This window comes from Drosophila innubila, chromosome X, assembly GCF_004354385.1.
Source record: "Drosophila innubila isolate TH190305 chromosome X, UK_Dinn_1.0, whole genome shotgun sequence".
Taxonomy (NCBI): Eukaryota; Metazoa; Arthropoda; class Insecta; order Diptera; family Drosophilidae; genus Drosophila; species Drosophila innubila.
The window spans coordinates 24,808,192-24,833,067 of NC_047626.1; the positions used below are offsets into that span (position 1 = coordinate 24,808,192).

Consider the following 24,876-nt stretch of genomic DNA (forward strand, 5'->3'; position numbering starts at 1 on the left):
AATCTCTGCCTCAAGTGCAGACAATTTCAAGTTCAAGTTCCTTTCCCGAACTGCTGGGAGATTCTAATTACACATACAGCAGATATCTTTAAGTATGTCTTCAAGTGAATTAATGTTATGCTCTCATTATAACACTGAAACTATTATTTAGATCTTGCTTGATAAGCAAGTAGATACATTTTCAAATGAGTAGAAGAACTTAGCTAGACGGTAACTACCTAGAATAAAAACTGTTTTAAAAATTGAAGGCCAAGATTCCTGATTTTGCACGATCTTTTTTAAATATTTATTCGTGATATAATGTAAAATTTACACTTTGTATATGCGGATCAAATGGCTGTAAGTCAACATCAATATTACAAAATTAACCTATAATATGAGAACAAAATAAAAAAACCTACTTACATTTTATTTAATATACGATTTTGACAACCGTTTTGTCGCAAAAAATTAAAATGACCCACTCTATTTTAAGGATCATGTATGCTGGTTGAGCAAGAAGGCTAGTCTCCGTAATATTTTCAACTTATATAATGTTTCGAAATGTCCACGAAGACTAATTTGACTACGAAGCTATATTGCGCATAAAAATATTTATGTGTGCTATACAAATCTCTAAATGCAATCCAAAAGTTGGTATTCCTAAAACTATGCAAGCAATGATTTCAAATAACCAAAATAATTTTGAAGATTTAATAAAATTATAAATTTTTTAAAGAAAATTACGGTATTTTTTCAATGTTATAAAACTGAATGAATTATATTTTGAATATTTTATTTCATAATTTATTAATTATGAAAAACATAACTAAAATGACATTTTAATAACTCGGAAATTTTCGAACGGATATTCCCTATATGTTCATTATTACTTCAGATTGTCTGATAAAACTGAAAATATTATCAGCCTATATAATGCATTTCCATATTCTCTACTAAAGATTCTTTATCAAAGATTTGACATTTTTCTGAAACTTATTGCTGTCCCAAGTTCAGCAAAGAAAAAAACGATCATGAGTATTTATAATTTAACACAATTTATTTTGTTTTCAATTCAATTAATACTAATAATAATAATAATTATAAAAATAGAAATAATAATAATAAAAAAAACTATATACATTGTAGGTGTACTTAAAAAATTACTTAAAATTGTATTTAAAGCTATTAACACATTTCATTTAGGGTCCTACTTAGGGAGCTATTATTTTAGATCCAAGCTTAAAGCATAAAAAGGCCACACATAATATATGGATATGTATGAATACACGATATGCTGGATCGATCTATACCCTGGACTGATTGGGGTTATAGACGGGCACATTGTGGAAACTGATGCCGGCATAAAGAGGCGCCTGCGAGGATGCCGATGGTGCAGGGACAAGCATGGACTTGCCACTGGCATAGAGATGCTTCTTGGGCAGTGATGCGGCTGCTGACTTGTGTTGCGTCATCAGGGATGACGTTGGCGAGCCGGCGACGAGGCGACTGCGATAGCTTTCGCAGGTTTTGCGGGACCAAACCCACATGCCGGTCAAGGTGCCGCCGACGAGTTGAAAGAAGATGCGCACCAATGCTGGCCAGGCACTCAGCTGATCCGGCTGCGGGCAATCCTCCGGCGTGCTGCAACTGGGCACGGCATCTACGAAGCGTTCACAGAGTGCGGCAACAACACCAGCTGCCGTGGGCACAAAGAACAGCAGCGAGAAGATGACGAAACGCTTGCGAATCTGGGCGAATCGTTGATGTGCCACCGTCGGTTGCAGCTGCTGTTGCAAGCTGTGCAGCGATCGTGAGGCACGCAACGTGAAATAGAGCCCCAGCAGGAGCAATGCCAATGCCGGCAGCTCGACAAATCCCGGTGCCGTGCACATGCCCGTCAGCTCACTGGGACGCACACGCTCCAGGAGCAGGGCGGCAATGGGAGGCGCCAATGGCGGCACCCAGGCCAGGACATGGAACAATCCGGAGCGCTTCTCCAGCGCCTCGCTTGACCACTTCTTGTGCGAGGACAGATAGAAGCAGAGGGCGAAGATTAACCACCAGCTGGCGGCGCACAGACTCAGATACGAGGTGCTGATATACGAGGCCAAACAGGGCGGCGTCAAGGCACATGGCGTGCGTCCTCCTCCACGTCCCGGTTCCTGCAACAGGGCCAGGCTACGTGACTGATGGAACACGATGCGTTCCAGGTAACAGACACTAAACAGATTGTAGCACAGGCAGAGGAAGAGCACCGGTCGCTCCGGGTAACCAAATCGCGTGGGCTCCGCCCAGAAAGTGACAAGTGCGAAGAGCGTGAGGACAAAACAGACGGCGGACAGTCCCAGGATGAGACTCTCCGTTAGTTTCTTCTGTTGCGTCGTGTGGAACGCGTCGCGTTGACATTGGGGCAGACACTCCTCGCCGTTCAGCGGATTGCCACTGAAGTTCTGCGGACAGTGGATGATGCCATCAACACGTGGCTGACTATGGCTCGCCTGCGATTTGCCCAGCTGCGAGGACATCTTCCAGGCCATCCAGGACCAATACATTTGCTGCTGCTGTGGTGGCTCTGCGGCAACACTTGCTGCTCCTACTCCTCCACCTGCCCCTGCCCCTCCTCCTGCTCCAGCTCCAGCTGCAGCTCCTGTGGATGTCGCTGCTCCCTCGGCTGCCGTCTGTGCTCCCTCGCTGGCCGCCGTCTCCTGCGGTATTTGCATGCAGAGTTCGTGATTCTCCGGCTGTGGCAACGAATCGCAGCTGAGAAACTGCGGCCATAGCTGCATCAGCTCCGGCGTCGCATTCGCCTCACATTCCCCCTTCACGGTCTCGCAGAGCGACTTGCAGGCGGTCACCGGTCGTGGCACATCCGGACTGCAGAGCGGAAACAGCGCCGAGCAGAGTAGGAAACGTGCTCGCTTCGAGCAGCCGGATTCGATCAGCGGCACCAGCTTGGCAATCTGCAAGAGACAGAAGATAGGGTATTAATTAGGTTAGTATACTTTATAATGCAAAAAGACACGCAGAATGCGAGGGAGAGAGAAAAAGAGATAGAGCGAGAGAGAGATCTCAGAGGGTAATAAATATTCTAAATTTTTAATATACAACTTAAAAATATATAATGTTTTTATTCTCAATTGCATTTAAATTTTCTAATAATAATGTAAAGAAATTTCGAATTTTTTAGTAAATCTAACTACATTTTTTTATACCCTGAGCCCGTTGAAAGTGGGCAAAAAATGGTATAATGTGTTTGGCCGAATGTATGTAACATTCAGAAGGGGGCGTCGCAGACCTCCTAAAGTATATATATTCTTGATCAGGATCAACAGCCGAGTCGATTGAGCCATGTCCGTCTGTCTGTCTGTTCGTCTGTCTGTCTGTCTGTCTGTCTGTCTGTCTGTCTGTCTGTCTGTCTGTCTGTCTGTTTGTCCGTCTGTGCTTCTGTCTGTTTGAACGCGTCGATTTTAGAGACCACAAGAGCTTGAGACTTCAAACTTAGTATGTAGGTTCCTGGATACCATGGGCAAATCAAGTTTGTTTTTATTTTTGGATCGGACCACTATATCATATAGCTGCCATAGAAACGATACATCGAAAATAAAGTTTTAGTATGAAAAATTTTTTATTTGTTGAGATATCAGAACTAAACTAATAGAATATGCACCTGGGCTGGTATTATACATCCAGACCAAATTTGGTTCAAATCGGACCCCTATATCATTTAGCTGCGATAGGAACGATACATCGAAAATAAGGTCTTTGTATGAAAAAGTTTTTTGTTTTTTGAGATATCTCAACCAAACTTATAGAATATGCATTTAACTTGGCTTTGTCTATCCTGACCGATGTTCGTTTAAATCGGTCCACTATATCATATAGCTGTCATAGGACCGATCGGTAGAAAATCCAGTTTTAGTATAAAAAAGTTTTTTGTTTTTTAAGACATCCTAACCAAACTGATAGAATATGCATTTATGTTGGTTTTGTACATTCTGACCAGATTTGGTTGAAATCGGTTCCATATATCATAAGCTCCCATAGGAACAATTGGTCGAAAATCAACTTTTATAAAAGGTCATTTATCTCATTACTATTTTACCCTTTATTGTGCTCAGAACTTATTATAATAAAAGTAGAAAATATTAAAAGCCGAAAAATAAGTTGATTTTCTCAACATATTATAATTTTGAATTTTAAATATTGACAAAAGAAACTCTAAGTGGGTACATAGTTTTATGGCTATTAAAATTATCGTAACTGTTGATGTCTGTTTGTCTGTTATATACACAGTCATACCCACAGCATACCCGTTGATCAGTTGGCACAGGGTATACGGAATTTCACATTTGCAATAATGTGAGTTTATCTTCATTTCCAATAAGTGGCAATTAAGACAGCACTATGTCTATCTCTTAATCTCACTCTCTTGCCAAAATGTATCTCTATCTAGAAGATTGCAAGAACAGTCTTTTTATTCTTTTTTATTTTCGATCGATGAGCAATGCAAATTTTTTAAATGTTTGCCCTGAACTTGTCAATACCTGAAGTCAAGTTGGACTTGGGTTGGGCTTTGGTTTATCTACAGAGATACGGGTACGGACATGATATCGTTGGGAGGAATCGCTGATTTTGCCTTTTATCAATTAACAGTTGTGTATTCTATCTATTAGAGTGTTCGGTCTGCCAGGAATGCAAATGGGGAATGGAGGGGAGGGGCAAAGATGAAAGAATACCGACAAATAATTAGATCGAAATGCGCTGTTCGATAAGCAGAACTACACAAATTGAAGAAAAACGAGGCAAAAACACGGCAAATATTTTGTGTGCAAACAGAAACGAAAAATGGAACAAAAACAAATCGCTGACTGGAAAAACGGAAAAAGCGAAAAAACAAAACTAACACAATAAAAAAGCTCAAACACATTCACACAACTGTTTTAAAGTTTAAACAATCAAATTGACAGAGCGTTCCCATTCACACCTAGCACCTGACTTGCCAGCTTTGTTAATTGTTATTGTTATTGTTGTTGCTAGTTGTTGTTGCTCGTTCGCATTGATGTCTATAATTTTATCTAATAAAAATGCAATAAAAATGTAGTCAAACGTAGTCGGCGCTTTCTGAGTTTATCTCTCGCTTTGTTCTTTTGCCGACAGACTGGTCAATACTAACAGCAACAAAAACAAAAACAACAACAACAACTACAACAATTAACAACAATTATTGCTAATTGTTTACACTATCGAAATTGGCAACTGCAACAACAATTCATACTCGTAACGCACACATCATGTGCTCACACTTTGATTTCGTATCTCTGTACCTTGAGGATGCCGACGCATTAAATACCCTAGCATCTAAGAAATTTTGCTCTGTACGTGTTAAGTAGTATGTTGAACTGCTGGAAATGGCAACACTTATTTTCAAATGGTTTGAAAATTAAGACAAACTTAGATCGCTTTGAGTTACATTTTTTCTCAACTGCAAAGTTAATGTTCATTTTTCTATTTTTTTTTTTTTTTTTTAGATTCTTTTTGCGCAATTTAAAAATTTATTTCAATTTATATTTCTATTTCAGCTTAGTTTTTTCAAAAGTACAAACATAACAAGAAAGTTATAATTTTCAAATAAATTTTTCAAAACGTTACTGTTTCTTAAACTTTTTTAAAATGGAAAACCATTAGAAAAATATAACTATTATTAACTATTATTGGTAGTCTAAAAAATTATATAAATTAAATTAAGCTGTTACTAAAATTGGATGCAGCTGTTAAGCATATGTTATCTAACAGAGCATGTTATGTGGAGTCTGTAACTGACATAATTAAATTGTCTCGTCGATTTGATCAACTTCAGTTTGATTTCAGCTCGTTAATGCCGTTAAAATCGGCGACAGATTTCACACATGAGAAGACTGCCAGAGTTGGAAGTCGATAACGCATTGCTCGTATTTCTCAGATCGCATTCCCAGGCGCAAGTGTCGAGTGCAATTATCGAGCTAATTACACGCGCAATACAATCTAATTGCTTCAAATGGCAACTAAATGCATTTTCCGCAGTGTTTGCACAAAGAAAAATGACTAAGAAATGACAGAGAGAAGTATACAAAAAAATGATACATTATAATAAAGGCAAACGGTCGTCCCCACACATGTCCGTCAAATGATGACTATGACGAACCTTGGAGTCTTGAATGAGGTATAAACATTTATGAGTTTGCGGAATTTTTGTTGTTTTTTGCCTTTCATGTATATATATATATTTTTTTTTTTGACTAGACGGCGCAAAAGGGTTTAAGCAACTAAAACTACAATAAAAAAAAAAATAAATAAGAGAAGAGAAGAGAAGAGCAGCAAAGGAGCAGCCCCTGCATCAAATTAGTGAGACGTTTTCTCAGGAAAGAGCCAAAAGCCAAGTCGAGAAAAGATTCGAACTGCGGTTCGCATTGTGACTCCCAGAGCGGCACTTTGACATGCATTTGATGGGTTGACATGCGGTCCCTGGTCTCAGGTCCCAGATCCCAACTCCAACTTCAACTCCAACTTCAACTCCAATTCCAACTTCAACATCGAGATCGACTTCCACTTCCACTTCGACTCCAATTCCAGCTTGCAGATCAAGTTTGAGCTTGAGTTCAGTGTATTTCTTGTATCCAGTGGCTTTGTTGTTGTTGACTAACAGTAACCGTCTGATAGTTGTTGTTGTTCTTAGTGTTGTTGTACGTATAATTAAGGCACATTAGGGCAGTCAAAAGCCACACAGAAGAGCCACAAAACGCCGTCGGCCATCTCGAACGGCGCATTAGACACGCAATTTTCAATTTGTATACACTTTACCCTTAACCCCTTGTTTCTCATTTCTCATATGAGTCAACAGCATATAGCAAGTCTTACTTTGTTAAGGTATACCCATCTAGAAAAGTAAGCACGAGAGTTTATATAGTTTTCGAGTAATGATTCCAATGCAATGACAGGCTCTAATTTTATGAAATATAACATACTGATTGTTTAATTTCTTATCTACACAATATACAAATTTCAAAATGAATTAAGCAATACTTTTGAAAGCTATGTAAAAATATATTTAATATATGTAGATCAATAATGAACAATATCTAAGTAGTCGTATTTAATGAAATTATGTATGCATATGGCCAATCATTTAATCTTTTGCAGCTATTAACTTTTAACAGGGTATTCCATAGTTGAGCATGCTTTAAGTGATTCGCTTTGCGTTGCCTTTGACGGAGCCGCCTGCACACTGCGATCGAAACAACCCAAGTGTCTTTCCCTTTCTCTCCCCATTTCGAATAGTATTCTCTCTCTTGTCTTAGTGTGTCTATGGAGTAGTACATGAAAGATAGCCCAAGGCAATAATAATTTAATGATGCTGCAGCGAGAGCTACAACAATGGCAACAAGTGTCAGGGCCTCGTCATCATAATCATCATCATAGTCATAAGCCAGGTTAAAAAAAAAACTGAAAGCCAATCAGTCTAATAGACAGCCCAACTGCATGTGCAAAGCAAGAGATAGAAAGAGCGACAGAGTGTGAAAGAGGGGAAGAAGAAGAAACAGACAAAGTTGAAAGCTGTTCTGTGCTATGTTTTGGGGCACAAGCAAACACGCTTGGTCAAGAGTGTCTAAAATGTGTTATTAATGCCGCTTTGTGCTTTTGCTTAGCTGCAAATGCAAAAGGGCAACTTGGCTATAACTATGTATGTATGTATGTATGTATGTATGCCACAGTCAAGTTGCCACAGACACAGTCTCTGCCGCCAGCCATAGTTTGAGTTTGACTTCGAGTTCGAATCGCATTCTCATTTCACGTCGTTTCGCGTCTCCGCGTCGAATGCAATCTGCAACGCTTCGAGCATTTTTTGGCCACGCAGTTGCGGCTAAAAAAAAAAAAGAGGCCGTAATTCGCTATGCCGCACCGACGCGTCGCGACTCCGACGTCCACCCGACAACAAACAACAAATTCGTTTTGCCTACAAGCAAACTTAGAGCAAGGCAAATTCATAAAATGTTGGAAAATTGTCAAAACTATGGTGATTTAAACAAAAATCGATTTGCAAAGTCGATTTTAAAGGTTCATGTTTTTATAGTAAATTTAAATCTCATTTTGTAAATGATAAGGACAAGCTATTTTGGAATAAAATGCGTAAATAACTCAACATTGATTAATTTATACACAAATGAGCTCAAAAAATCTCACATAAATTATTTAAACACATTAACACGATTTTATTTACAGTTTTAAAATTAATACATTAATCACATAGAATGCAAAATAAAAAAAAAAAAACTTAATAGATCCCATCTTTAAAATGTTGTATATTTATTCCAGGAGCATCAATAGATAGTTTGTTATATATAAACTTAAAAAAAAAGCATAAAAGCATATACTAAATTATTAATCTCTAGAATTAAACAGAATTAACATTTCCCTTTGATTCTGCAGCTCTTAAGTTTCAAGTTCCCTTAAAAAGTATATTCAAACCGAATACGAAACTTTTGTCGTCCGTACAAAGCTCATGAAAAAAAGCTTTAAATTTTGGTGTGATTTTAAAAAATCGATCATGAAATTAACTTTTGTGTCATCGCGGTGTGTTAGAGTCTGTGTAAAATGAAAAAGATATGCTTAATTTGTTTCAGCAAAATGTAGTGTTTTTTTTTTTTTTGTTTTGTTTTTTATTTTTGCTTTTGCCTCATTTTTGTGAACGTCTCTAGGCAAGTCCGCAGCTCCGCAACGCATTGTCTCAATCGCGTTTTCTTTCAAGTTTCGTTTCGGTTTCGGTTTTGGATTTGAAGTTTTTGGTTTATTTCTTGAGTTGTGTTTTTATTTTTATTGTTTTCCTTGGGGCGATTCCTTCAGCCTGTTTCACACATTTTATTTTGACGTCTCGAGCAAAACCAAAAAAAAAAAAAACGAATACATTTAATTTTTTTTAGCTTGATAATGTTTTTGGCTTGTCGCTGAGTTGCCATGTTGCCCGATCGTGTTCACAATTCAATTACAAGCCAGAGAACAGCTACAACAACAACAACAACAACTTGAACAACAACAACACGGTTGACACCTCAAACTTAATGATTTTTCGATTTTGATTAATGATTTTTTTGGCCGCAACGAAATCAAATAAAAACTAAAACGAAATGAAATAAAATGAAATGAAATGAAATGAAAGCAAAGCAAAAGGCGCATTAATGTTGCCACATGTTGTTGCTGGTGTTGTTGTTGTTGTTGTTGCCGTTGTTGCGGCACTTTGACTTTGAATATTCGAAAGGCATTACATGAGCAACACACAGACATAGACACAGACATAGACGCAGATACAAATGTATCTACAAGTCGCGATGACTCGCCCCTGCCCCAGTTGGCGGCATGTTCATTCATTAACGCTTAATGCCACAAACCACGATACTCGCCGCTCGCCGGCGACATTTAATGCGCTCAGACATCTGCATAATCTGCTCTTAAGTAATGGATTAATTTATAATTTTTCTACGCTTCGTCGTCGCCTTCGTTCCGACTGCAACACGGCCTGCCTCGATTATTTCTACCTGCCCCAAAAGCATCTCTCTCTCTCTCTCTCTCTCTCTTTCTCTGTTTCTCTCTATCTCTTATGCAGCGTATACAAATTATAGGCATAAGCGCCAGGCAACTGGAACTACACTCCCCTACAGATTCCCCTTCTTCCCAAATATACTCTGCCACTGTTTCTCCTACCTCTTCTCTATGCTCTCCTTCTTCAGCTTCTTCTCTGACTTTTCTGGTTCTTGTCTGTAAGCTGGTAACTGGCTTTTGGTGCTTCGTTTGTGCGAGAAACTAGCCCTGGGCCTTGTCCATGCAATTTGTTATGAGATTACTTTATGCACTCTAATGAGAACCTGCAACATGTGGCAGTTGTCCCAGCCATCTCTGCGAAATACATAAGACTCCAAAATTATGTTCACTTCATGCCTCAACCATAAGCAAAAATGTCTGCAGACTTGCTTTCAACTCAACCGATTGAGCTTATAAAATGCATTCATAAAGACCTGGAATTTGTCTATACAAATGGCTAATGGAAAGTGGTGCAAATAAAAGAGGAAATAGCGGGTATTCACTTTAGGACTGACTGACTAATTAATTGACCTAAGAACTAAGGAGCTATAGTTTGTATTTATACATTTTTGAGTTCCCCAGACGTACAGTAACTTATCGTAACTGTATTTAACTTTGTTATATTTTCAGTCATTATTTTAAATTTATAGAGGTAAGAGGTAAAAGAGGTAATAAATAAAAATAAATAAACTCCATTATTAAACGGATTTTTACATATGTTATTTAATCTAATTATTACTTTACATTATTTAATTATTTTCTTTTTAGATTTCGGTTTCGTCGACTGGTTTTAGTCAGCTTTACATAAATAAAAAAATTAAATTTATATAAAGAGAGCAATTTTCAAAAATATAAACTATCAAGGTGAAAAAGTATTGGATGCATCTTTTTTCATTTAAAACCCATTTAAAACTATGGAAAAGGAATAAAAGTATAATTAGCATACATTTTTATATTTTTATAATTTATATACATAGGTTAGATAGTCCCTTTTGCACTTATTTGATATGTAGATATGAAACTCAATTAAGTCAATCAGAAAGATAATAATCAAAATGCCGCCTGATCTAAAACTAATTTGACACTCAAGAGCTTTCAGCACTCGGATTTCCAGCTGCGATTTAAACACACCATTCAAAAGACTCCAAAGAAGAGAAAGAAGACGGATAGAAAGAAGGACAGGGAGGAAGAGAATAAGTCATGACAGGCGATGCTATTCAGACTATTCAAACTATGAATGGATCTGTTGGCTGCGTGTGCGGAGTATCTTTCATTATTTTCTGTTCAAGTGTTTTTATTTGTTTTAGTATCTGTCAGATGCATCTTAAAGTTGCGCCCGGTACCTGACAGAGTGACAAGTGTTGGAAAATGCTTTGTGAAAAAGTACCGCAAGCTATAAAGTTACACACACAAACAGAGAGAGGGAGAGAGAGATAGATAGAGAGAGAGAGAGAGTAAGTGAGCTTAGTTCAGATACTAAATCTTGGCTGAGTCGAGTCAAAGTCAAGTTTGGTCAGCCGACAAAAGCGTCGCTCACGATGTTCACGATGAGAAGGACGGCAGCGTTTTATCTTAGCTGTCAGTATCGTTGTTGTTTTTTTTTATTTATTTTTTTATTGCTGTTGTTGCTGTTAGTCTCACAGTTGTTGTGGTTGTTGCTGTTGGCAGTGCATTATTTGATTTGCGCTTTATTTGATTTAGTTGGCCGCTCGGCAACGTCCAAAAGCATTTGATAGCAGTCAGGCACTTGGCAGGAGGGGCAGCGGCAAAAGTCAGGGGTTTGTAGTCAGTGCTTTGGGTGCCGCTTTGGGGCCAACGTCGCGTCGGCGGCTTTGAAGTGCGCCAATTGATTTAATTTGCTTTGAAAGCGCTTGCAATTAGCTCCAGCTGCGAATGCGAATACCGAATACCGAATATGAATACGTAGACGAGTATGAATGCCCGGCACAGCTGAAACTGTTTTCGGGCAACAGGTCAAAAAGCGACGCCGTCATTTATTTATTTATTATACCCTGTGACGAGGGTATATCAATAACAGGCAGAAGAAGCCGTAGCAGATCCCAAAGAGAATGTTAACAGGCGACTTAATATTGCCAACTGTCTCCCATAAACAGAAAAAGCGAATATGTAGGATTTATATGAAACAAATGTCCGATTAAATCCATCGTCTAACAAACTTTAAAGATATTTAAAAATTCAGTATCCAGTATTCTGTTTTTAATAAGATAATTTAAACGAAATAAATTTGGTATAACTAACAAGATAATTTCTTTATTTTCAAGAATTTTTAGAATTTAATTTGGGACTTTCTTTATCACTGTATGCATAAACGTATCTAAGGGCTTGAATGCAGAGTATCTCTCAGTTGGTCAGCTGCAACAAAGGTTTTTTTTTTTTAAATTTGACTTTGCTTCTTTTTCTGTTTATTTTCAGTTTGCTTTTTTTGTTTTTTGGGTGGTTTGCTAAGCGCTGTGATAATTTGCATAATTAAGATGCTGCGGCAATCGGCAAACGGGCAACAACGATGCGATGATAAATCGATGCCGCCGCCGTTGTCGTCTTCTCAAGAGAAAACAAAAGCTGCCAATGAGATCATAGCGTATCCATAAACTGATCAATCTGCCGCAGCCTTTTTTGTATTTCTAATTAGAGCCTGAGCCGATAAGCTCAGACTAAGCAACGAGTAAAGATGCAGAGATAAAGATACAGATACGAATACAACTGCAGCTATAGATACGTCGACGAGTTGCAGTTGCAATTGCTGTGGCAGTTGCAACTCGTGAGGCTGTCGACGACTCTCAGCTCTACACGTCTGACATATGAATCTCTTCTCACAATTAATTGACATTTTGACTGGCGACGATTGTCATTCAAAGGCAAAAACCCAAAGGCAAAAACCGAACAGCGATCGGCCATCGGTGGAATGCAACAAAGCCAAAGCCGCATGTGGCAAGCAGTTGGCAGATGGTAAGAGACGTTGCAGCTACTGCAGGAAGCGCTAGCTGCAAGTCAGCACCATCCTCTGCATGCCACTACAGTCACTGGCCAGCGGATTAGAAGCACTTCATTCTAAATGCATGTTTAGAACAACTAATTATTTTGCAATACATTTTGTGATAAATTTTAGTTGCAAAAATTCATCTTGCTCTTAAACACGGTTGCTACACTTGGCATTTTTCAACAAAAACTGGCTCTTTATTTTCCTGTTGGCGCAATGGCACTGTTTATTAGAATTGGCTCTTTTTGAATTTCAAGAAGAGTTTCTTGGTTGTATGTAATTTAACACTAAATTTTTTTGCTCGCAACAATAAAAATTTATTATAATGAACACTTTGGACTAAATAGAAGGTATTCTGTTACTTTCTCAAAAATACTCGCAACTTAAATATTTTTTATTAAATAAAGTTTTTCAAATAAAAGTTTTTAAAAAATTTTATGCAAATAATTTGGCTTATTTATAAAAATGACTTAGTTTTCATGAAGTTGTCTCTTTTTTTAGTGAAATTGGCTCTTTTTAAACATTTGTGCCCTTAAATGATTGGCAGTGTTGTAAAATCCCTTTTCTAATTAAAAAGGAAATTTATTTCTTTATATTTTATAATGTCAATTAATAAGCTTAAGTTGGTTGTTACCGCTGTAAATTTTATTTCTGATCGCTAAATAATTGGAAAAATAATATTTTTAGTTAGAAACTAGCTCAAATAACCAAAAGCTAATGAGTGTTGGAAAACGCAATGAAATATGTTAGATGTTAAGCATTGCAGTTGATCATTGGTAGTTTAATAATGGGTACAGTATTTATTGAAATAAACACCTTTTAATTATTTTCAGTCTTGTAAAATGTACTGAAATACATAGGTCTACAAATTGGCACAGTATTCAAAGTATGATCAATAAATAAAATATAAAAATTTAATTTAGATATAAATTATCACAAGTAGTTGAAAAATCGTTTCTAATCAAATGAACTGATGCTGTGACCGCACCAGCTACAACTTGAGCTACAATTGCAAAACAGACTCCGCTCGGCTTTGGCTCTCTCTCAGTTAGACAAACAGTCAGCGACAGCAACGGCTAATCTTTGGCAGAAATCTGCCAAGCGGTTGCCAGACATCCGGACAGCTGAAAGCAACCACAGCTGGAGCTGGAGCTGAAGCTGAAGCTGAAACTGAAGTTGGAGCCACAGTTGCATTGGAAAGACATGAAAGCAATTGCGCTTAGCGCATGCTACAGTTGCAATTGAAGCATCCATTGTATGGACGATGGTCGCGGGCTCTTTATGCACTTAATGTATTCAATTTTCAGTTCACTTTAGTTCAGTTCTGGCATCCCTTGCGTGGCAGCGCACTTGTGGCACTTGTGTATCGACTTGCAACTGCAACTGCAACCGAAATTGTGTCTGTCCGCTTAGTCTGTTCGCATTGCTGACAATTTTGTCAGGTTGCCAGCAAAGGATTAGCAGCTTACATGAAATTATGTCAAAAGTAGAGAGGTACAGAGGGAGAGAGAAGAGTTGCAGCTGTTTCGTTTGTCCCTCTTATCTTCCTCCTCCACCTTTTGCCTCTTCTCCACATTTGGCGGGCGTTGCGACTGGGTTTATCTTTTGCCAAAGCAATTCACGCGAGCGCAGGCGCGCAGTTCAATTAACTTAATTGCCATGTAATTACGCGCAATAACAACAACAGCAACAACATATACACACACATACACACCAGTAAACACTTATATACACACACACACCTCTACACACACACCTCTTCACACACAATATCATCTTCGCTTGGCTTTCGGCATTCAGCATTCAGCATCCTGCTGCCGCAAAACAAAAGACTTAAGACACAAACCTGCTGAAGCGGCTCTTGCTTTTCTTGTTGTTGTTGTTGCTCTCGTTTTTGTTGTTGTTATACTTTGTTGTTGTCCCAGTCTGCATTGTTGTTGTTTTTCTGATTCATTTCGTTTTTTGCCCTGTAAGCCAACGAAATACATATGTATGTATGTATGTATATATTTCATCTTATCGAATGTATATGTAAGTGTGCCTGACAATATCAGATACAGGGTATCTGCTAGGCAATCATGCCTAAAGTGTCAAATTTTGACTATATGCTTAAAAACTGTAAAAGTTTTCTGTCATTAAAACTAACATTTAACTAAATTATTTTACAGAGTATCTGCTGGTCAAAACTTGAATACCTAAGAGCTTGCAAATGCCATAGGTTATAAAAACTACTTTACATGTTATGTTCTAGTCGAGTATTTTTCTTTTATATTTAACGACTGTCATATGGAATAATTATCGTCAAGGATTTTATTTTACTCCTTGGCTACAACAAGATCTACATAGAGTAACTGCTAGTCGATCATTCAGTTAAGGATTGCCTCGCTTTTTTTTTTAGCTCACTGCATTGCGGCATCGTTACTCTCCACATTCCAGCCAAGCTTTTTCACTCACGCGGCATTTGAAAAACGTTGCTGCATTTTTTGCGTGCTTTCTGCCTTGGGTCGTAGCCCGGAAAGAAGAAGAGACAGGGAGAGAGAGGAAAAGAGTCAACTAATTGTTGTTGCCTGCACAGGGAACTGGAACTGGGACCTGACATTGGGATACGCTCCGACATTGGCAATCTTGGACCAGAACAACCTTTTGTCAAATCTTTTCGTCAACGTTGGCCTGTGCTTCATCATTATATCCCGTCGCTGTTCAGAGTTATGCCGGCCCATTGAATGACAAACGATCCATAGTTAAACATTGTATATATATATAAACGCACACACACACACATAGTGGCATTTGGACTGCCTGCGCCAGACTTCAAAGTCATTTGTCTATATGTAAGTAATGCATTATGCCATAGCCCTTGTTAGTGTTGTTGTTGTCTCTTTCATTGTTGTAGCTCTTATTGCTGTTGTTGTTATTGTCGTTGGTCGGCAGCACTCAAACATTTGACATTATCTTACTAAGTCAGCTCAAATGCCGCCCTGACATTCTTTTTGACTTGGCTTTTATTTTGTACATTTTGTTGCTACGAACGTTGCTCACATAATTACTATAAAACTACAACTATACATACACACGCATATCTATGTCTGTACATACATGTATGCACGGAACCTGGTAGCTTCTGCTAAATAGAAAACAACAACAACGGACACTTGGCGCTGTCTGATAAGCAAGCTGTTATCAAATCGCCGACACGGATTAACTCTGGATGACTTTTTCTTTGCCAACCAACAAAAAAAAGCAACAGCTGAAAAACTATATGTAATTTTTTGTTTTATGTATATCTTTTTGTCTTCTACATATGAAAACTCATATGAAACTGAAACAATGCCAACACATTTAGTTTTTATCAAAGTTTATAAACAAAATAGTGAAAATATTTCTGAGCTTCGTTCAAACACTTTCGATAAATATATCGTAATGAAATTACATTAAAAATGAATCCGATACGGAATCTTCAACCGAATCTTCAATACGGTATTTTATTTTTAAAATAAGACAACTTAAAAAAATAAGATTAAAAATACAAAAATATATGTTTTTTAAAGTAAGATTCTTAAATTGTTTTTTTTTCCTTAAAACGCATTTTTTAGACGAAAATTCATAACTACGAATTTTTGTATTGCTTATTCAATATTTTAAATAAAAATTATTGTGTTTAATATTCTAAAATGGTTCGGTTTCATAAAAATTTTCCTTAGTATTATGACTAATTAGATTAAAATAAATAACAATCATACTGCATTTTCATTTGTTGCAATAATAATGTTAATTTATATCTTTCCCATTTGCCCAATATTTATTCTTTGTGGACTTTGATGTCTGTCGATCGTTTTAATCAGACAATAGAATTGTTGACTGGGTTTGGGTTTGCTTATGGGTTATGGTTCGATATGAAGTGCGATTCCATAATCTGTGGATTGCGTCTACTTTTTGGGGCGACGCTCAAATCAAATATTGTAAAACGTTGAAAATTATCTATTTGCGTTTATTTCGTTTTAATCAAATCGTGGTTAGATATAAATATATGTACAAGTACCTAAAATAAGAGCTATAGAATATAGCTCAGCAATATTACTTTATACGAACAATATATATTTGATATACAGGCTTGGGTTTGGTTCTTTGGAACGATAAGAGACAGGCTCGGTTGCCATAAACATTTATGGAGCACACTCTTTAAGAGGTACACAAAAAGGGGCTCTGGAGGGGACCACAAGTTCTCCGACTTGACTTGTTGTTGTTTTATTTTTTTGTTTATCAAATTTTTTCCCTCCTTCGCTTCATCGCTCTTCGAGCAATCTGCTTAATGGGTTCTGATTTTCAAAATCAAACAATTTTATTGTCACCATCGTCGTCGTCGTCTTTATGGTGCAAACTTTGGCGGCCTTTTGTGATGTGTTTGTGTGTGTGCGTGTGGATCATGAGGGGAAACCACGGCAGGGAATTCAAGAGGAAGAGCGAAGAAAGAAAGAGGGGGACAATTTGGCTTACAGATCTTGGCTGCGTCAGTGGCTAATACGTTGTCTAAACAATGCCCAAAACGCAGCTCAAATATTTACAATTACTTTACATAAACGCTAAAAAGCGCAACGGCTTTGAACGACGAGGGGACTGAACAGTAAAGGGGGGGGTGAGCGGGAAGTAGGGGCTCTTCTTTGTTTGAGCACTCATCTGTCATATTTAACGCACAAATCCGACGTCGACTCCAAACCGAACCACGAGTGTGACGGCGACGTCAAACTATCGTATTAAAGATGGCAACGATTCGGCTGTGTTCTTTTTATCAATGTCACACGATACTTTCGATATATTTATGTTGATAAGTTAATGGACTTTCTTATTATCTTAAAAGAGTTGCGATTAAAGACATCAGGAAACCTCTAAAATTATTTATCACTCCAACTAGAATCGAAAATATATTTTTTTAAGCAAGCTTCGATTTGTAAAAAAAATGAATATCAGGTGTGTTCCAGAAATCTCTAGAGATTTGCGATAGAAATGTTTTTGCAAACAACCGTTCGGTGGTGCTTCTTAAATTTAATCTTTTCGAACAATTTGTTTTGTATCTTAAATCAATTTCAAAGATATTTTAGATCAATTTAATAAATATTTAATTTTGTCAAATGTTTCAAAATTGAAAGCAATGTTTTCTTTTTTACGGGACACCAACAATTGCTGATATAAAATTGTAGAACACACCTGTATATAAATGTCATATTTTTTTTTATACTTTGCGCTTTATAATTTTATTTCAGGTTAATATGAAAACTTCTAGGCATAACCACCATAACAAGGGATTCCAATTCTGTTGTGCGACAAAACACGACAATTTTCCCATCTCTAGTAGGCATGTCGAATGGGCCGCATTTCACTACAAATACTTGTGTATGTTGTTTTTTCTCTATTTCTTTATCGGAGGTGATATGACAAACATGACAACGAGGGAAGCTAACGGCAAGTACACCCGCCTGTCCCCTACACCCTGCCCCACCCCTTTGCCGCGGACTGGGAGGTTTTTCTCGTCGCCACGTGAAATGATAATAGACAAATAAAATCTAGCAGAAACAGCACAGAAAGTGACAGGGGACAAGAAAGACGATGGGGACGGGGACGGGGAAGGGGAAGGGCAAGAGGCAGAGGGACTGAAGTAAGGACAGGGACACGGATAGGGCATAAACAAGTCACATCAAACATTAAATAAAGCAACTTTCAGTTAAAGCATGCTCAGTTCGAGACTGAAAGCCCCACTCCTCTCAGCAGTCTCTATCAGTCTTTTTGCTGCCCTCTCGTCTCTCTCCCTCCATCTATCTCCATCTATCTCCCTCTATCACGGTGTTTGCACAGTGGGCGTTACGACCAAGTGCCGACAAAGTGCTCGTCAACGGACAATTACAAGCAAATTAATTCAATGTGCACTGCAATGCAATGTCGCTTCTCCTCAATCCCCCCTTCGCTCGCCCCTTCACACCGTGGTGTACCCGTTGACGTTACCCTCTCATAGATAAACATCAATGAAAACGCTGGAAATTGAATTGAAAAAGTTGGACACTTGCTGAAGTATTCCATGCCCCAAGTGGTAATGAAGGGCGTACTGTTTGGCTGAGGGGGAACCGGGGGATGAGTGGAAGTAAACAATTAAATTACTTTCATTTTCAGAGGGTTTACATCTGTTAATTCTAAGTATGACGGAAACTTTATCCAAAGCAGTTGTAGTGATGTGAAATATTTAAAAATATCACACCCAAAGGAGGAAAACTGTTAGCAAAGTGTTGTTATCATCTTTTATTCAACTTTATACTCAAAATTAATGGATTCTTATGATAATCTTATAAATTCGGAAAATTTAACCCCTTGGGTGGGAAATGGAATCAAAGAAGACAAGAATCAATTAGAATAAAACATTTATTGTATAACTATACACTGTCCCACTCTCTTCACATCTCTCTCTGTCCCTCTATTTCATTCGCTTCCTCTTCGTGTCCGATCTCTAGCCTTGGGAGATCGGAAAACAAGATTTGAAATTGGTTTGCATATGGAAATGCATTTGCTGCAGAGGCTACAAAGCTTTTGATGATGATTGTTGTTGCTTTTGTTGTTGTGGCTTTTAGTTGGCCTTTTGATGTTGTTGTTGCTGCGGTTGTTTCAATCGTGTTCATTTTGAAACTCTTTGATCTGTTTTACGTGCTTCCGATTTAATTTTATTCGTTTGCTGCTTTCGTTTTTATTGCCCACTTGAAACATGTTCGACTTTCGTCTAAACAACACACACGCACACACACGCGTATGCACACACAGACAGAGACTCACACCGAGACAAAGACAAAGACATACATCCATTTAGGGTAGAAGAATGAACATTTACTGCAGCGCCAGGCGCAGCCTCCTCCAAGCGATAAGAAGAGAGCAAAGTAGGAGGCATCGCGATCCAGACGCCCCCAAAAAGCAACAATAACTACACCAAGAACAACAGAGCACAGGTAAGTATGATCTGATACCAAGTGAATAGCTCAACTTATAAATACCCTAGACTAACTTCATAATTCATTTTGTTTTAAGAAGATCCACTACGTAACAGTATCAGTTTTTTGCTTCTGCCTCGATTCCTGGGAAATTCGTAGAAAAAGTGCAGACTGAATTTCAGAGTTAATTTTTAATTTTTAGATTTTGAGAATGCATACATATCTATTTTTATTTACCTTAAGTTAGATCAATAAAATTATATAATAAATATATTATATCATAATTATATACTACAGTCATACTACTCGATAAAGAAACTGAAGGCATACACAAATACAAAGTACGATAGTTACTCAACAACGCTTTTTAAAACCAAAACTATTCAACTTAATTTTATTTATTTGTTTTTTATTATTTTGTAGTTTTGAAACAAAAAACTTAATTTTGCATTTTTTTTTATCAGTTTACTCAAAGATGCTATGTCATTTTATTTCTATAGGGTATACGGAAAAAGAGTAGATAAAGTTGAATGCAACGAGCATCGCTTAGAAGCATAGTGCACGGTTTTATGCGTTTCTTTTTCTTCTTTTTTTGGTACTCGAACTCGAAATCTCGCAGCTGCAAATGGCCCCTGCCGAATGCCCCCACCTCTCATCGCGTCTCAGTTCAGCAGATCTCGGCTCAGTCGACGGCTGCACTTAAGGTTGCAGCATCATTGACCATTGGCCATTGCCCAAATCGGCAAGAGGCGAGAGGCAAGCGGCACGGGGGCAGTGGCAGTGGCAAGGGGGACACACCATGAAATGCAAGATATGCTCAAAAGAGACCCGAAACCGTACCAAAGTCGGCAAAAAAAAAAAAAAAAGAAAAGGTGTTAATGGACTTTGGGCCAAAGAAAAGGCTCCGACCATGACCGGCGACCCCTGGCAACGTAACGTTTGTCTACGCGTCACACACATTTCTCACTTCTTTCATTTCCATTTCCATTCTTTTTTCTTTCTCTCCAATTCCATCGTTTTTTTGCCTTTTCTTTCTTCTCTGATGCCGCCTAGATTTACACTAAACGTTCTGCCCATTACCATCACCATTATCCGACATCATCTCTTACTGTTTCTACTACTTCTTCTTCTTCTTCTTCGTTAGGCACGCACATTTCGTTCTTTCGTCTATCGTCTGCCGACTGTTTTCATGGTAAATTATGGCCAAGAATGACGCTGCCTCTAGTCTCTAGCTGCTGACCTCAAATGCACTCGCGGCCAAAATATAAAAAATTCTCTTATTTTTTTTTTAGTTACAGTTAAAAATGTCTGTTATTGTTTTCTTCCGCTGTTCGCCTTTTTTCTTTGTAGTTTTCTACTGCCTCCTTTTATTTATCATTTTATCTGGAACATGCAAAGGCGGCAGCGACGCCGACAGCGCTGTCAGCGTTGACGTCGCAGTTTTACTGATAGCGGGCAGAGTTTTACATTGAAAAGCAATTAAATGTTTGCGGCTGTCGCTTCTCCAAAGTCTTTTGACTGATAACTCTCTGCTCTCTATATGTGTGTGTTTGTGTGTGTGTGTGTATCTTGACTTGTTTGCATTCTTGTCTAGATATGCGTACAGGAGAGAAGAAGAAAAAGAACAACAACAAGATCAGCAGCAACACAGCGGGAAGACGACTAGAACTGACAGTATTCAGGAGCCGCAAAGTCCTTTAGGATTAATTTTAGGGAACTCACAGCAGGTTGATTAATATAGTCTATCAGTTTATCATGACAGGTGTCATTTCCCTTAGATTCATTTTACAATTTAAACCCAAAAGGTCAGTTCTGTTAGGTCAGGTCTATTAATATTAGAAATCTAAATAATTTTATTTGCGCAAACGTTGATCTTTTTAATCCATTTAAATTTTACCTGAGAGATATTATTAATTGCAACCTTAATTTTATGGAAAAGTATTTTAAAGTAATTAAACAAAGACAATAAGACCCATTTCCTCAAAGTCTAGGTGAACATTTATATCAAAATATATTTTAGTTGGATATTTAAAACATGATCCATTAAACATGAGATAACAAAAGTCTAAATGTATGTTAGTATATTCGTCGTGTTAGCCTCAAATTTAATTTACATTAAAAGTTAAAGAGATCTTAAAGTAATCAATTCTTTACTACAAGAATTGCAATAAGCATTCTCAGAGCAGACAATAGGAATAGTATTTAAAAGAGGATTGTAAATAAAGTTGTAGTTCTTATAGTCACTTCTTCGTGCAACCCTCGATTGAAACTAATTTCTCATCTACTTACGAAATATTAATATTAACGACTAAATGAAGTTTTAACGAACATGATTTGTTGAGAGAATAAATTTTGTGTTTTATATAGTTACAATTCGTAATTTCATCGTGTAAAGTACATCGTTTTTTTTATTATAAACGGAAATCTATAACATATTTGTACCTGTATCTACCTGTGATTTGCCCTAAATCTATGCCAAATATGTTCTCATTAGCTGATGACACTCCAATTAGCATGGTCAGCGGAGGGAGCAGAAAAGAAGATGACTTTTGACCAGCTTCATTTGTTGGCGCATTTCAAATTCAATTCATTGTTGCCTTATCTCATGTACATCGCAAAACAAAAAAAAAAACAAAAGTGTGAAAAAGAAAAAATGAAAAGCTACAAAAATTTAAAAATATAAAAAACGACAACAACTAAAAAGTGGAGGCGCTTTGATGAGCTGCCGCCAGTTATCGTCAACGTCAGAGCAACTGACACTGACACAACTTCAAACTTCAACTTCAGTTTGAGTTTGTGTTTGAGTTTAAGCTTCAGGTTTAGGCTTCAGTTTCAGCCATGTCCATATCCACAGTTACAGATCCGTCAACATCTCCGTCTCCGTCTTAGTCTCCGTCTCAGTCGGTTGGCTTTCGCAATGGCTTGTGACTTTTTAACAATTTTGGTTTTCGCACGTAAGCGTCGAGAATTGTTTTTATGGCCACACAAAAGTCGCGCTTATCGTCACGCGGCAATCGGTTTTTGGTTTTGTTTAGTTTTTGGAGACAGACAGACAGGTGTGAATGGTTCTTCTCTTACCTGCAGCTCAGCCTCCAGCTGATTGGTGTGACCGGCTAGATTGGGCAATGCGGTCATATTGTAGCCAAGTCCCTGGCAGGCGGATACTGCAATCCGTTGGCATTGTAATCCATTTGAGTTGGCAACGCTGCCACTACTGCCAACGCTGTTGGCCGCTTCGGCTCTATCGTTGCACTGCAGCACAAGGCTGGCGAGCAGCAGCAGCACGCGACTTGCAACTGCAACTGTTGCATGCATCTCGAACAATGTAACGCACTAAAAGTTCGTTGTCACTGGTTAAGGCACAATGGACCAGGATCAAGATCAGGATCGGTGTCAATATCGGGGATCAGGGTCAGGGTCAGATTAGCCTCATTCTCATTCTTAATGTTCTCACTCGCGAAATGTTATTTTTTATTTATTATTTATTTATATTTATATTTTTTTCGTAGTGTTTTCACTGCACACAAAAAGAGCACGTGAAAAAAATTGTAATTGTAATAAATACTCAAACAAAACTCATGCACAGCACACGCGACTTTTATTATTACTAAATATTTACGAAATAAATTGTCGCTTGTTTAATGCTTTCGTTAAAATCTTTGATCTTTCAACTGCGACTGCAACACGTCCACATTCAACGAAGTATTTTCATGGACTGAACAAACTGCACGAACGAACTTTAACTCTGCGCTGTTGCAGAGCAAGAGCGCTCAGCAGCGAGAGAGAGTAAGAGAGAGCAGCGTAGCGCAGAGCGACACTTAACAGAATCTGTTAAACGAAGAACAGCCCCATTCTGTTGTCATAACAGCTATTTTACAGCGAGTCATAGCTGTTTTGTAACTATATTGAAAGTATTTAAACATGAGAATAGCTATAATGTGTCTATGAAAATAATAAAATTACTAATTACTGAAAATATTGAAGCAATAATATTGCGTTACGGTCAAATTTATTATGTAAATTGGGAAAATGTTGCGTATGCACCAAAATTTAAGGAAGAGATTTTAAAATTGAGAAATGCTGGAGATATAAGCTTAACTGACCCCTAGATCTTTTTAAAGTCTTGGTCGAATACAGTTTTTAAGATAATTCGGCTTAAGATAATATGGTTATTTACGTTATCTATCTATTATCGCAGCAAGATCGGACAAGTAGAACGGCATTAATATCCAACCCAAAAGTATGCAGTAGTTTTTATTAGATAGTAATTTCTATAAGCTGCTTTTATATATATTGCAATAAATAACTGGTATTCTATGGTCGGGATCTGGACTATCGCCTTTCGAGCTAGTTTGTTTTTTAAATTTATTCGACAAAGATTCGAAAAGATTCTTTCGATTGTCGCAATTTCTAGCTTCAGATTACTTTTCTGACCAAATTAGCTATTTTAACCCTGTATTTTCGCGCAGCACTGGCACAGGCTGGGAGTATGCAAACGGAAAGGAGAGATCGCAGAGAGCATAGATGAGCTGTAAGCGTGTGCTGCATTGTGAACGTACATATCGAGCCCTATTTGCATAAATAACGTAAGCGCCATTTTTCCGAAATTTTTTTTTTATGCAAATGTGTTCATAACTACCAACCGCATCTGCACCAAAAATATTAAATTTTAATTTTATATATTTACTGAGAAATTCTCCTTTCAATTATAACGTAAGCGACAGACGGCACATGAAACAAGACACATAATAATTCAAAAAAAAAAACTATCCTGTATAATTTGATTTTTGGCGCTTACGCTATTTATGCAAATAAAGCTCGATATATCTTTGTTTAAAATTACAGTGCAGTATTATGTTAATATCAATAATTAAGACAAAACATAATGCTAACATTGCATCTAACAGTGACATGTTAATGAGTTGATCAAGCAAACTTGAAGTATGAACTGAGTATCAACAGAGAACTCAACAATTTATGCAATAAATATGCTAATAGCTATTAATGTGGTATTATTACTGCAGCTAATACTAATAATAATACTGATTTAAGAGATTTTTATGTGGCCATGCCTCAATTACGCTTATCTTGCCGATCTCTGATCAGCGGGCCATAGATCTTTTCTTTATTTTTTGTGGGGAGCAAGCTGACCAACCTGCAGGGTTGCAACTGCCAACTTGCAACAGTGGCAGGTGAATAGCCAGCACAGCGTAGCAATCAAGCGCCTCTTCACTCGATCATCGACAATCATTGGCCAGTGTGTGTTTGTGTAACTGTGTGTGTGTGTGTAGCCAATCGCTCCTTGCGGCTTGGGGGGAATGGGAA

The 24,876-nt window shown here is 37.7% G+C and overlaps 1 protein-coding gene across 1 annotated transcript; it reads right to left on the reverse strand.

Annotated features, from left to right (window-relative positions):
- Positions 1 to 1,129: 1,129 nt before the first annotated feature.
- On the reverse strand, positions 1,130 to 23,261 carry LOC117793309 (frizzled-3). Its single transcript, XM_034633596.1, has 2 exons — positions 22,630 to 23,261; positions 1,130 to 2,942 (listed from the first exon to the last, which is right to left on the reverse strand). The coding sequence occupies exons 1-2, from the start codon at positions 22,864 to 22,866 to the stop codon at positions 1,287 to 1,289; spliced, it is 1,893 nt and encodes a 630-aa protein (XP_034489487.1). The 5' UTR covers positions 22,867 to 23,261; the 3' UTR covers positions 1,130 to 1,286.
- Between the last annotated feature and the right edge of the window lie 1,615 nt (positions 23,262 to 24,876).